General features: G+C 42.7%; 1 protein-coding gene across 6 annotated transcripts in view; it reads left to right on the top strand.

The window, feature by feature from the left end:
* Window positions 1–13,844, top strand: part of cep112 (centrosomal protein 112) — a 163,979-nt gene that overhangs the window by 149,493 nt on the left and 642 nt on the right. For 5 of the 6 annotated variants that reach the window (XM_085403827.1, XM_085403831.1, XM_085403830.1 and 2 more), the window contains 2 exons: window positions 8,816–8,917; window positions 13,320–13,384. In XM_085403827.1, the coding sequence (XP_085259953.1) occupies window positions 8,816–8,917; window positions 13,320–13,384 (167 nt within the window). Of the gene's footprint in view, window positions 1–8,815; window positions 8,918–13,319; window positions 13,389–13,844 lie in introns of those variants that run through there. The other variant, XM_085403829.1, reaches the window with a different exon arrangement.

Genomic DNA, 13,844 nt, shown 5'->3' with positions numbered 1-13,844 from the left:
CTCGCCAACAGTATTGCTACATCCCTCTCGCTGCCCAGCATTACCTTTTTTAACCCTTTTTCATCAGAATTCCTTTTGGTTCGTGCAAGCACACAAGGCCTCATCTTTGGCCCCTCGTCGTCTTATGTCACCAGTCCCTCCCTCCCAATTTACCAACCTTACTTGATCCTCCAGGGGGCCACAAAAGGCAAACAAAATAGATTTCCCCCCTTCCTTTCCTGCCCTCCCCTCATCACTCTGCCATCTCTCGTTCTCCTGTTCACAACCAGAGATATGCCCCCTCGCACATTTCCCAAATTCCTTGAGATCTGGCTTCAAGAGCCAGCGCCTAGGGCCAGGAATGCCACCGCTGCCTGCGTTCAAAAGGGAAGCCTCTGTGTGCACACATGCCGACAAACACACACCCACAGCTCTCTAGAGCGCCCTGTAATCAGGCTCTGTTTTGACCTTGACACACAGAGAAGAAAGCACTAATGACTACACTCACACAGGAGGTTGTTCTTTTGTACTGTGGTATGTACACCAAAGGCATTCGCTCTCCTGCGTCCCCCTCTGATCCACCCACTGACCCTTGTACACACTTCACACACCCATTGCGCACCTCAGTGTCCAGCCTTCGCAAATTTTCAGGAAGAGTCCAGAGGTTTTTAGGAGCCATTGATCACTGTGCCAGTCCCAGAAGCAGGGTCATATGGTTTCCTATGACTTAGGAGCTGCTGAATCAGGAATCTACCTGCTCCCATGTCAGGTGAGGGGTTGGGTTGAAATTTCTGAGTGTTTTCAGCATTAATAAGTATCTCTGTATATCATAAAGTATACTTAAAGTGAGTGTATGATTCCTCATTTGTTTTAGGGGTCCTCAGTGCACACCCTCACTGTGTGAAGTGTGCATCTTGTAGCTCTGAGGCTGCCCTCTCTTTGCACCAACTTTCTTCTGACTGGCTGAGGCTGCTGTGCTTGAGATGACCATATTAAGTACATCCACTGTTGCTGACATCACACAGATGCAGACTTGAAAAAAGCTGTCTGAAACCAAGTGTTTATAAAACAGTCTGAATTTAGTCCATTGTAACAGTTGTATGACAGAAATTAATGGAACACAAACTAGTTCCCCTTAAAGGGTACAGCTGTTGTATTGCAACTTCCACAGTGTTCTCCTCTTTTGCAAAGCTTCATCACAGTTTTATTAGTCTTGCTAAATTTTTGATTGCGGTGCCACTAAGATACATGAATTATGATGCTGATTCCAAAAATGTTGCCTTCTGAAGCAAAAACAGCAACACTGCGATTGAAGCAAAGAACGGGTAAACACGACTAAAAATCTGTTTAGCATTTGGTTCCAATTTTAGGTGCTTGACAGTTCTTTTTTTCACAGCCACTAACACATTTCGCTAATCCAGCACAGATTGTTTTGCTGTAGCAAAGTTGGCAGCGCAGAGATCAACAGGAAGTGAGCCATCGTAGAAATAAAGGAATGTGTGCATGTGCCAGAAGAGCTAAGAACATTGCAGGGCAGCTGAGATCGGATCTGGAATGATGGGGTTTGAAGGTTTTTAATAAGGTACAGCAGCTAATGTTTCAGCACAGAGTATGACTTCATCAGAGGGAGAAGAGGAGGCTTTTGGCAATGTGGATGTTCAGAGTGCCTGCACCCAGCTAATAAGTGTCTCTCATAGCATGAACAGGTTTTACGTGTGTCTAGCCAATACCTTATTCCGAAAGAATGTATTATTATACATCCTGGGTTTGTGAGACATGTCTATCCACTGCTCTTTTTATGCTTGAATAATCACTCATGAAAGTTGTACGTTTCTTTTATCTTATCCACCAAAGTTTTGCTGCTTTTAGCGAAACCTGAGGGTAATTTTTTCCTCACTTTTCTGATATTGTACCCGTTCATACCTCAGCAATGTCCTGCTTCTGAATTGTTACACGTCACAACTGCTGATGTGAAGCAGACTTTGGTGTTGTTTCGGCTTGTTGTGACCCCTCTATCACAACAAGGCACAAGAGTGTGTTTCCGGTTCAGTCTCTGCAGACAGTGGCGTGATGTACCTCAATAGTTAGAATAACTTTCAAGACCGTAGTGTTTTTTTGTTTGATTGTTTTTTTTAAGGCATAGGCAGCCTGTATTCCAAGGCTGAAGAGGAAAGATGCCCACAAGCAGAGGAAAAAGTGCACCTGGAAGACAGTGACCTGGGAAAACTGCCACATTAGCTCCTCTCGCAACTCGTTGATCAAATGCCAATTTTTGCTGATTTATTTCCCCAAAGAACTTCTGTTGACACCCTCTACAAACAAAAATCAGAGTTTTACAGAAAACAAAGTGCTGTGCTGAAGGAAAGACGTACAGATGGTTATCTGAAAATCAGTTGCTGTACACCATTCTTTACTTGACATATTTTACCTTAACCAACAAAAGCAGGTGCAGGTTTTGCACCTGCACATGTTACTGTATATGAATGTTGGTCCTAAGTGAGGCTAAGCAGGCTGAGAACCCTGAAAATAAGCTGACTGTGGTTCGTTGTCATTTGTTTACTGCAGCTCTAATTACATAGATGCTCAGCTAATGTAATGAAACTGACATTATATCTTGTAATAACATTAGCTAGCTACTTGTCAACCATCCTAGCATTTCAGTCTGCGCGCTGTTTTAATAAAAGGATTTATTTTTAAGTATAAAAGGTCATTATTTCATGATTGCTCACCTTACTCAATTCAGTTGAATTCTGCTGATACTGGTACCAACTACTAAATTTCTAGTGTCTTGACCTCCCTATTTAGCACTCGAGCTAACTCATCTGGAGGTCTAATGGCCCAGGAGTCATTCCTCCTGCGCCATCTTTGAAGTCCACTGCCTGGTGCGCATGCATTGTTGGTGCATTGTAATGTAAATTCTCCGTGGACTTGCAGGCATGCAGACATTGACCCAGACCCTCAAAATGACAAAATGTACACTACCAAGCAAACTTATGGATAAATATGGTAAATGTGGGGCGATTGTGGCTCAAGAGTTGGGAGTTCGCCTTGTAATTGGAAGGTTGCCGGTTCGAGCCCCGGCTTGGACAGTCTTGGTCGTTGTGTCCTTGGGCAAGACACTTCACCCGTTGCCTACTGGTGGTGGTCAGAGGGCCCGGTGGCGCCAGTGTCCGGCAGCCTCGCCTCTGTCAGTGCGCCCCAGGGTGGCTGTGGCTACATGTAGCTTGCCATCACCAGTGTGTGAATGTGTGCGTGAATGGGTGGATGACTGGATATGTAAAGCGCTTTGGGGTCCTTAGGGACTAGTAAAGCGCTATATAAATACAGGCCATTTACCATAAATATGACCAAGAATGTAGGTTACAGTTAGTTATGTGGAAGTATAAGTGGTTATGAGGCCATGTTGGCATTTGTAAGTCATGTGAACAATGTCTTTTTTTCCATTGTCAGCGTCCGGCAACTTTATAGTATCTTGTCGAAAATGTTTGTAGGTGCGTATTAGCATCGTTTCTTAGCGCAGCTTGTCACAATTATACCTTCGTGGAAGCGACTGGCTACATGATATATTGACTCCTGCCTCATATAATGCTCTTGGTCAAGAAAACGACATAGTTGCATGCAAACTATCAGGATTAATGTACATTATACATGTGTTAGAGATGCTGTGGACAGAGTCTGCGCATTGTTTTTTATTTGCCATTAAACCTAAAGGTATCCAGTCTCCACACACCAATAATATTGCCCTGGTTTATCTGCCAAGATGTGTCTTTGTAATCCGATCCCTCTCATGCTAAAACAGCTTTTCTGCCCAGACTTCACACAGATGTTGCTTGCCTTACACTAGCAGGGCCCTCGCAGGCTCCCCCACTCTAAAATGGCAGATCATCAGCTCGCTGTGTGGTTCAATTCTCCTTGAAGACAGGAGCAGAATATTGAAGGCTACAGCTCTTCGTATAAATACATAATGATACAGTGGGCATGGCGAACTGTACAAGTTTTAGAGATGTATCCTTGTGCAACACGGGAGCTCGGTGTAATAAAAAATAAATCATGTCTCTAGTTGTTTTCAGTATTGATGCAGACATAAAAATGCAGAGGAGCTGAACTTAAGTTCTGTAGGCTGAGCCTTTTTCCTGTGTGCTGTTTTTGTTGAGGCACATTACATCAGCAGCCACCAATCCATCCCATAGTTCTAACAACCTCACTAAGATCTGTAGCCAGTTCTAATCTCCTTCTGCCTTTCCTTTTTTTTTTCCTTCTATTTTTTCTCCCTCATTTCTGTGAAGCGGTTTCCTTTTTTCCCTCTCGCAGCAAAGCGTTTCTGAATTCAAATCGCTCCTTGGTGAACTCACTGAGTGCCAACTCAGTGGATGTGGAGGCGCAAACTTTGTGAGTGGCATCATTTTTGATGTACACCCTTGTTCCTGACAAGGTTTTTGTCACTCGGGAACAAGGGTGTATATCAAAAATGTCTTTCCAGCAGCTACCCCCACTCCTCTTCCCTCTTCCACCTCCAACCCCCCAACCTGTCCCACGCAAGCCTGTGCACACACACATACACCCCAACTTCATTAGCATACATCAAGCCTCCCCAACAATGTGACAAACTTCATTTGAACGTTGAAAGTGTTGAGGGCTTGTTCCTTTCTGCTGGCAGCTGTCAAAAACCATGCCATGTGACGGTACCAAACGCAAGGGAAAGTCAAAACCACAATCTAAAGACTATATATAGATGAAATGTTGTCATTTTAAGATGACTGGGAGGGGAAAATGACTGCCGCTCCTCACAGTCTTCAAAACTAGAGAATCACGCTTCATCAAGAACAAACAAAATCATCTCTCAAAGAGCTTCTGAGATGAAACCAGATTTCTCTTTAGAAAGTCAGCGTCCCCTTTCATTGCTCAGGGAAAATAGTGGCGCACTTTTTTTCTCTCTGTGATTCCCTTCCTCTCTTTTCTTTCCTATTCACTTGCATCTACAGTCCGTCAGTGACCAAAGAACCTCATGGAAGGTTTGATCAGCAGTATTGTTCAAAGGCATCAAACATCTGTCCTAATAAGTGAGGAGCCTTTTTTCTCAGATGCCGTCACGTCTCCTTCCACCTGTCAGAAAAATAAACATGCCTTTGCTGCAAAAATCATGTTGAAAGAAAAGTAAAATGTGTTTGCGTGAAGAAAAGGAGAGATGCAAGCAGAGGGACCTCGGATAGGGCAGGAAAATGCAAAGTCGAAGAAACGGCGTCTCTTAGGAAACGAGTCAGACATCTGCGGAGAGTTAGATGCTTCTGTCTTGAATTTTAACTCCATTGTGAGACATGGTGGAGTCAGAAATTTGAATTGATATTATACCTATTCTTGTCTGCTTTATGCTGTAACTGCTGTCTGTTAGATGTGTTGTTATGAACAAAAAAAAAAAAAAAAGAGTCCTGCTTCCACCCACACATGTTGCATAGTAAACTGTGGCTAAGCTTTAGATCAGGGAAGGCAAATGTTGTGGTCTGCTACACTGTAGAAAGAGCAGAAATACACCCTCAGGTTAAAGGAGCCCTATATATATGCTTTTCCCTATGTACTCCTATGTACTCTCTTACAGTGGTGGATGCTTAAATTAAACATGGCCAAAGTTTGAAATAATGAGGTATGCACAAGCGAGCCAAAAGCTCAGGCTTCAGGCTGCTCTAAATTGTACACAAGTTTCTACTCTTGGATCTCTGTAATGTTAGTATAGACATCAGGCGCACAGCAGCCCTGCCTCTCCCACCACCACCACTGCCATCACCTGCTATTCAAACGTTCTCTTTACGAGGGGCAGCCAATCAGAAATTTGATTTAAAGCTATGCAATTAACTTGCAATCTTATTGCCTATGAAATGGCAGCTTTGAAGATGGAGACCAGGTCTGCAATTATTCTCAGTCAGCTGCTGTCTTCAGAGCGACTTTAGTGCATCAAGACGGCAATAAAATCGAGTCCGTTAGATGGAGTCGCTCTGCTACCAGTTTGCAATCAAATGAGATCAAGTTGGCAATTACTTGTAATCTGTTTGTATAAGACAAACTTGTCATCTACAGGAATTTAGCGTCCATCCAGAATCTCTTGGATCTGAAACATAAATTCAACAATTCCTCCACAGATAGTGACATAGTTACGATTTAACTGCAGCACAACATAAGCACTTGGCAAACTTTGATTTTTATATAAGATCCAATACAACCAGCTGCCAGCCAGCTATGGTGAGTCTGTTATTGCAAAGAAAAGCGTCATAGACAATGGGCACTCATCGGTGCAGCATGTTAGCAATCTGCTTGTGTTTATAAATTAGATGGCAGTTATTTGCAAAGCCTTCACCAACCTGTCTAAGAGCGATTGTAGTGAGTCTGAGTCACATCACTATTGTTTGGAGGTCGGTTACCTCCTACCAGGCAACCTGTCCAATCGCTTTGCAATGAAAAAGTTGGTTGTGCAACACCCTCAACCTCTGGGGGACCAGTTAGTCGCCGCAACTACTTGCAGCCAAAAAAAAGATCAATGCAATCAGCAGGAAAACACCACTTTTCCTAATCACATGCAGGCTGCTTTTCTATTTTTAATCTTGTGTGTGACTGAGCTATAAAACATCTTGTTTCAGAGGATGAACTGAAGGGCTGCACAAAGGGCTCGGTGAAAGATAAACGTATTATTTTGAACTGTGACTCATCCAAAGCTGCTCTAGGACAATCCAAGAATGACAAATATGCAGCTGGAAATTTGTATAACAGGTATAATTCATCTGGATTTGAGGTGTATTTTTGTGTTTGTGTGTTCATGGAATATGTATGTGCTGTGCTGTTCCCATCATATTATTTTATGATGGGAACAGCAACAGAAAATTCAAGTAATATTTTCTCTTGCAGCCACTCTTTCAGCGCCATAACCATGAAGTCGTTGGTGCGAATGTAAGCTGTATGACCTTACCGTGTCATATAATACATGAACTTTTCTAGTTTGTCGCCCTTACGACCGTATGTACATCATCCAGCCGCCGTGAATGCGTTATTGCTGCCTTGCCGAATGTATGGGACAGAAAACGAAGACAGCATTGCCGCAACGGAGCTTGTAATTTAGGCAAAGCGGATTTCTCGTTGCTGCGGTGACGGCACCATACATGAATCAAGAATGCAACACTGAGGACCTTGGCTTTTGAAGAATCTAAGACTTATATTCAGAGTGGTTGGTAAGGGATGTGTTTATTCAACCATTGTTTATTGCTTCGGTCTGAGGTAGTGAAGTGTGTTTTGTCTTGGCTTGCCGTTTTGTTATGACTACAGGAGCTGCTATAGATAGAGACAGACATTTTGAAAATCTGCACTCCTCTTCGCTTGAGCCCTTTTTTTTAAAAAAATCCTGAACATTCAAATTAAAGCTTCCAAGTTTTGTTTTGTTGGGTTTTTTAGCCCTTGTTTTTTAAAGGCCTCTCTTTCAAATTATCCTTGACTTCATTTTCACACAGCGCGGACAAAAAAAAAAAAGACATATTTTTGTAAACTGATGGATTCTCAGCCTGACGTTATTGGTCCAACACTTTCAAATGAATAGGGCAGACGGAGCCTGAAAAATTGGCAAAGTTGTGGCAGACTAATCTACAGCACACTGTGCCGAGACAAAGTGAGCTGCTTCATGTTGGGATCATTTATACTGAGGGTTGCTTTGAAGTGCTTCCCAATCCCTTTCATTGTGCCCAGGAAGATTAATTAGCCAAAGCCAGAACAATCAGTTAAATCCACAACAGGAAGATTATTTTAGGGAAACCAATCTTTTTTTTTTTTCCCCCTCCCCATCCACCCACCGCCCCCACCACCTCATTCACGCTCTCTTCACTTGAAAGACTGATGAGAGGTGGGGATTGTGGGCATATTCTTAACGCTAGTGGACTTTGGCTCTGTAAAACACATTATGGTCATTTAAAATGCTCAGACTCTCTCCCCTGGTTACACCTTGAAATATGTTGGGGAGGAAGGGGGACAACTGTTGCTTTTCACGGGTCGAATTAATCCCCCGAGCTCTGTTAAACTATTCATCAAGCTCTGAATTAATTGATTCGGCGACTCTTCAAAAAATGCTGTAAATGTTTTTACAATACTGTTAAAGCGTGTATCTGCGTTTGTGTGTGTGCGTGTGTGCATGCGTGTGTGTCCATACATGTGTGTTTCTGGGTAAAAAGTGGGGGTTGCGCTAACCAAACCCTTTTCAACTTCTATAATCAAACTCTGGTTTAGTGGAGTGTAATTTAGCCCCAGACAGACTTCCTCCAGTCCTCCCCAGTGGAGATAGCTAGCTAGCTATTGAGCCGCTGCTGCTGCGTTTGATGTGTCCTGCCCTCCACCATGGCCCTGTCCTTTTCCAAACCCAGCTGTCTTGAGCCCATAAGTGCTTTGTGTCAGATCTCGCTGTAGTCACTATCATCCAGTAGGGGGTGTTGCGCAGAGCGAGTAATGTCAGTCTGCGGACCCCCTGTGGAGATGTGAAGGAGCTGTGAAGAGCGAGGGAATACTCTGAGCCATGAATAAAGAGGGGATACCCACAGTGTGTGTGTGTGTGTGCGCCTCATCTAAGGGAGTTGTTGGTTTGGCCTGAAAATGCATACATGTGAGTGTGTCTGTGGAAAGAAAGAAATACTTATTCAGCAACAATACCACAATTGTTATCCAGTTGAGACACACCATTTAAGAGCGTCTCTGGGGCATCAGAGACAACAAGAGAGTGCATGATTACTATATATTACTTAATAAGTATTATTTGATTAATGTGGTGCCTTACTTTCTTGCTGACTATGCATCTTTCCTACCTCTGTCTTCTCAGGTAACCATGGTGCATAAGGAGTATGAGGAGAAGATCAAAGGTCTGATGCCGGTGGAGCTCAGGCAGGAGCTGGAGGACACAATCAGCTCACTGAAAGCTCAGGTGAGGTTTGATCTGATAGAGGCAAAGCCAGAGCAAGAAAGATGTGTTCAGTCTGTTGAACATCTCATTGAGAATCCATTCATTTTCTTCCATTAACAGCATTATAACTTATAAAGTCTTGAGCTGGGAAGTAGGTACAGCGATTTGTTAAGACATCTGCAAAAAATTTAATGGATATACAGTCTTTAGCTCTTTACCTCAGCTTTCAGTATGTGTCCATGTCTGTTTACTCTGGAGGAGGTTGTAAAACTTGGTGAAATGAGTTTGATAGTGTCCGATGAGTCAGTGAAGCTCACTTCAGCCTGATGACACTCATACTGAGCGATACTGAGGTCAGTAGTTAAGGATAGCTGCTGTTAGCTGGCATTAGTGAAAAACTTTGAAGTGGCTCTGACACTGTGGCAGGAAAAAAAAACGTCGTACAATGAGGGGATGTAATGAGAAATGGGTACCATCCTTCATATATAACTCTATAGTTTTATATCTGAAGCGGTAGACACAAATTAAAATTTTCACTTGGCTGGTCTTTAGCCACATACATGAAACACCATTAGGCAAAGCGGCGATGTTCGTGTCGGCCACTGTATTCAAGCTGGCGGGGCGCCATGGTGGCTCCCGTGAGCCAACAGCTGCTCCTTTGCATTTTTATGGATTATTTTTAAGTTTATGAGAGTGCATCAGTTTGTTGGAAGATGTAATTACTAGGGGTGCAACGATACACAAAATTCACGGTTCGGGTCGGTTCGATACTTTGGTGTCACGGTTCGATATTTTTTCGATACAAAAAAAATGTTCATGCCTTTTTAATTTGTCATTTATTAAAATTATAAATATATATTTTAACTCAAAAGTACAGTTTTTAAATTTAACCCTAACCCTTGTGCGTGTTTTTTATTTTGACAGCGAATGCGCACCTGCGGACCACTTATGTGCAGCCCTGGTTATTTAGCTCGTCATATTGCAGCCACAGAAATTATTTTGTCCATGAAACCATAAAGCTGCACTTTCTTTTTGCCTTATAGTCTGATTTGTCATAACTTTTCCGTTTTGTGGTAAGCTTTTCTTTGGCTGTCACTTCTTCACCCTGACCTGTCTTATTTGGCTCAGCAGAACTAAAATATATATCTGTCTGTGAAGGTTCTCAGTCATCCAGGTCATCGTAGTCAAATATAAATCCTGCTGCTTTTACACACGGACTCACATAAGCTCAGTGATTCTCTGCGCGATCAACCTCTCACATGTTTAAGCTGCGGGAGATTTCACTTGTCATGTTTGCATAGTAAGCTAACGATTAATAAGACGATGTCAGAGGAATTGGTGCACAAATTATCATCACTCACAGATCAGTGCTGTCGCTCTCTATACACAGTTCGCACGATTGCAAAGTGAAAGCAAAAAAACAAGCGCAAATTCAAACGCGATTTCAATATGTCACATATTGACAGTGGCTCACCGATGCCAATGACATAATTACCCAGCTACATTTCTGAAAGAATGCAAAAGCATTGACATATATTTTTCCTTCCTACAATAGCCCGACGGGCAGGGAAGAGATAGATTTTGGTAACCCGACTGAAAAAAATCGCTAGCCCCGGGACGTCAGGCTAGCGATATTGCAAGCCCTGTATCTGATTGAGGAATCATGCATCTTTGGAAAAGAGAGTTTATTACAGAGAAATGTCTCTTTCCAAAATAAAAGCTATACTATCCGCTTCTTCTGGGTTATATTCTCAGCAGCATAAGGAGAATCATGTGCTAACAGCTGTCTAAATCACTCGGCTAAAGTTAGTAGCATGCTTGTTGTTTTTGTCTTTGCACTAGGATGATGTCGGCGTAAATGTGCAGTCATATTTGTTGTGTTCCCACTAGTGCTTTCAGGTTAATCTCGTTGAAATGACCTTAACACCACAACATGGCAAATCTCCGTTAACGAGCTACCGCCGATCGCCCCGTGCATGGGGCTAGACGGCCAACACGTTAACGAGCTAACTGCGCTAACACACTAGTTCCCACCCATGTAATTGAGCATTGCATGGCACATCCAACATACTGTTTTACTTTAGTCCATGACTCGCTTACCTTCAGGGTCATACGTCACATGAAAACCAAAATAATTCCAAACGCCAGATCTGAATGAGGGTGGGGGAGGTGCCCTGCGCTCTTCCTTCTGACTATGCTGTCTGTGTTGAGCGCTCAGTGGATCTGCGCTCGACAGTGCAGCCTAGGCGGAGTAGTCCAACGCAGATTCACTGAGCGCTCAACACAGACAGCATCGTCAGAAGGAAAGTTGATAAAATAAATTACAAATGTTGTATTGTTCGATACATATGCGTACCGAACCGAAAGCACTGTATCGAACGGTTCAATATCGATACGAATATCGTTGCACCCCTAGTAATTACATACTAATCTATATATGTTTACGAGTACAATATTCTTTATTTCTATTAAAGAAACTGAAAACATGACTGTATCTGTTAGTAGTTTTTAGGAATAGATCTCCAGGCTTATTCAAGGGTATTCAAAGCTCTTCTTTGGATGTTGGCTGTCTTTCATATTCTTTGTCAAGATGATCCCCCACTGCTTCAATAATGTCGAGGTTTGGGCTCTGAGGATGGCAATCCATGACTGAGAGCGATGTTTCATTGTGTGTTTTTGGATTGGCATTGTATTTGAGATTATTGTAATCCTGAAAAATGATTTTTTTCTGCCACTCAGACACTTTCCAGATGGTACTGCTGGGTGGATTTAGTTTGCTGGGTGTAGATATACAGACAATGGATGTAAGCTGCAAACATGCCAGATTTGATCATATCTGCTGATTTACATCCTTAACCCCCAGGCAGGTCCCATGAAACTATACAGTATGGAAGTGATCGTATGCAGATCCACAACAAACCACACATAACAAAGACACATACAAACAATATACCATCCTTAGGTAGAAGTGATCACAGATCAGGTTGGACATAAGCCATTGCCTGAGATCTGGAGAGCATTCTCTTTATTTTAACTACTAAACTATTGCAGTGTTTACTTCCTTTTGTTGTTATTGCAGGATTTTGTGTGTTTTCACTTTCTTCTGTTATAAATCAATCAAAACTGAGGTAAAGCCCTCTGTATGAAACTAGATGTAGACTTATTTGTTTGAGTGAGACCTCTCTTCCGTGCAGTTTCGGCGTAGCACTCGATCATGGCCTCGGCATTCACTTCGGACCCTGCTGATCCTCTCTGCAAATGTTAATCTCTCATTGTCTTCCCCTCAGATCAAACAGTCAGCCTTTGCATAACCGCACTCGTACGTTTCTCCTCCGAGCCGTGTCCTTTGTCTCAGCATTTACATTGTAAATAATTTTGTTGGAATAATAATAATAACAGCGTGCAGTGCAGGTCTCTATAAAACGCTCTCATCATTAACCCCTGCCTTGTTCAAATAGCGCTTCCAAGATCCCGTTTCATTGGACAGACCGCAGCTCTGCGATCAGAAATGTTTATAAAATGCGATTCATGACCAGAGCGGCCTCTCCTCTCATTGACAGTGTCTTGGGTTTTGCACATTAAAGTGCATTATTTTATTACATAGTTTGAGAAAGAAAAAAAAAAAGGTGCAGAGAGTTTCCGTGTCTCTGGAGGCATCCAACCACATTTGGGTATGGTTTTGCATATACTTTCCCAGTGCGAAGTGCCAAATGAAATGCTAGAACTTGAACTGAGGTCTCCCCCACAGAAAGGAATGTACCCTCGGCTCCAGTACGGTAGTCCCAGAACAATGCGGATTCTTTTGGAGCTGTGATTATTCTGCCAGGCTCTAGATGCCGTGTAAATGTAGATGGAGTTTATTTTCACTTCAGCGAAGCACACTTCATAAATAAACCGGCACTTTGTAGCCAAACAAAAGAACGGTGCTGCCTCCTAACCTCGGCTAACCTGGGCCTGTAATCTTCCCAGCGTGCCTTAACCCCGCTGCCCTAATCTCCTGACCCCCGGCCCCCGCTGTCGTGACCCCAGGAGTCAACAACCGAGGTTTTCTTCTAAAAAAGCACAACCGACCTAAATCAATCAAACCCTTCTCCACTTCCAATTCCTGTGTCCTGATGAACCAGTTCTTGCTTCCTTCATACTGAATATATTTGAACTCTTTACCCCTTGAAAGCCAACTAGGAGTAGCTTTTGATGCTCTTTTCTAACCTGAGTGGTTTCGGTCATGTTTCAGGCCTGATTATGGATATGATTGGATTTGCAATTAGAAGTTAGTGAAGGTGGTCTCTGCCTTTGCAGTTACGCTTGTGAAAACATAGAAAACTCTTCTAATGGTCACCAAACCACGTCTTTGTTTCGTTTTCGAAACTCGTCATAATGGTGGAAAGAGTTGAAGATTACCCCGTGCCGTTCTCTGTTTCAGGTTAACTTCCTTCAGATGAGAGCCTCTTTGCTACAGGAAGACCTGGATGCCTGTTGCAGCAGCAGGTGAGCATGTCGATCTGAAGTAGGCCAGAGCAGTAAAACTTTATGAGAAATGAGTAAAATGACAGAAAAGGTTCTGGTAATTCGTTCCCAAACTATTCTGTAATCATAATATATGAAGTTTTTGTGTTTACTGTGGACCGTTAAAAAAAAAAGACTACAAGTTAGTGGAAAACCAGGATTTTTTTTGTCATTTCATTGTTTCTCTTTACTTACAATTACCTTGGTGTAATATGAATGACCATAAATCAACAGAAAATGGTGTAAAATGTATGAAAATACAGTTAAAAGGTCCAAATCCGTGCATTGAGTCACATATTTTGAAGCTGTCCAGTGGGCCAGATTAGAGTCTTTGGCGGACCGATTCTAGCCCCATGGCCTTACGTTTGACATCCCCGGTTTTGAACCTACAGAAATGCATGTGTGTAGTACACATCATAATCAGTCTGCTGCCTTGCTTTAA

Source organism: Rhamphochromis longiceps, linkage group LG4 (assembly GCF_057381845.1).
Source record: "Rhamphochromis longiceps isolate RC_006_pf linkage group LG4, R_longiceps_female_GT1.1, whole genome shotgun sequence".
Lineage (NCBI taxonomy): Eukaryota > Metazoa > Chordata > Actinopteri > Cichliformes > Cichlidae > Rhamphochromis > Rhamphochromis longiceps.
The sequence above is the reverse complement of the archived record's forward strand: the minus strand, read 5'-3'. Positions and strand labels throughout refer to the sequence as shown.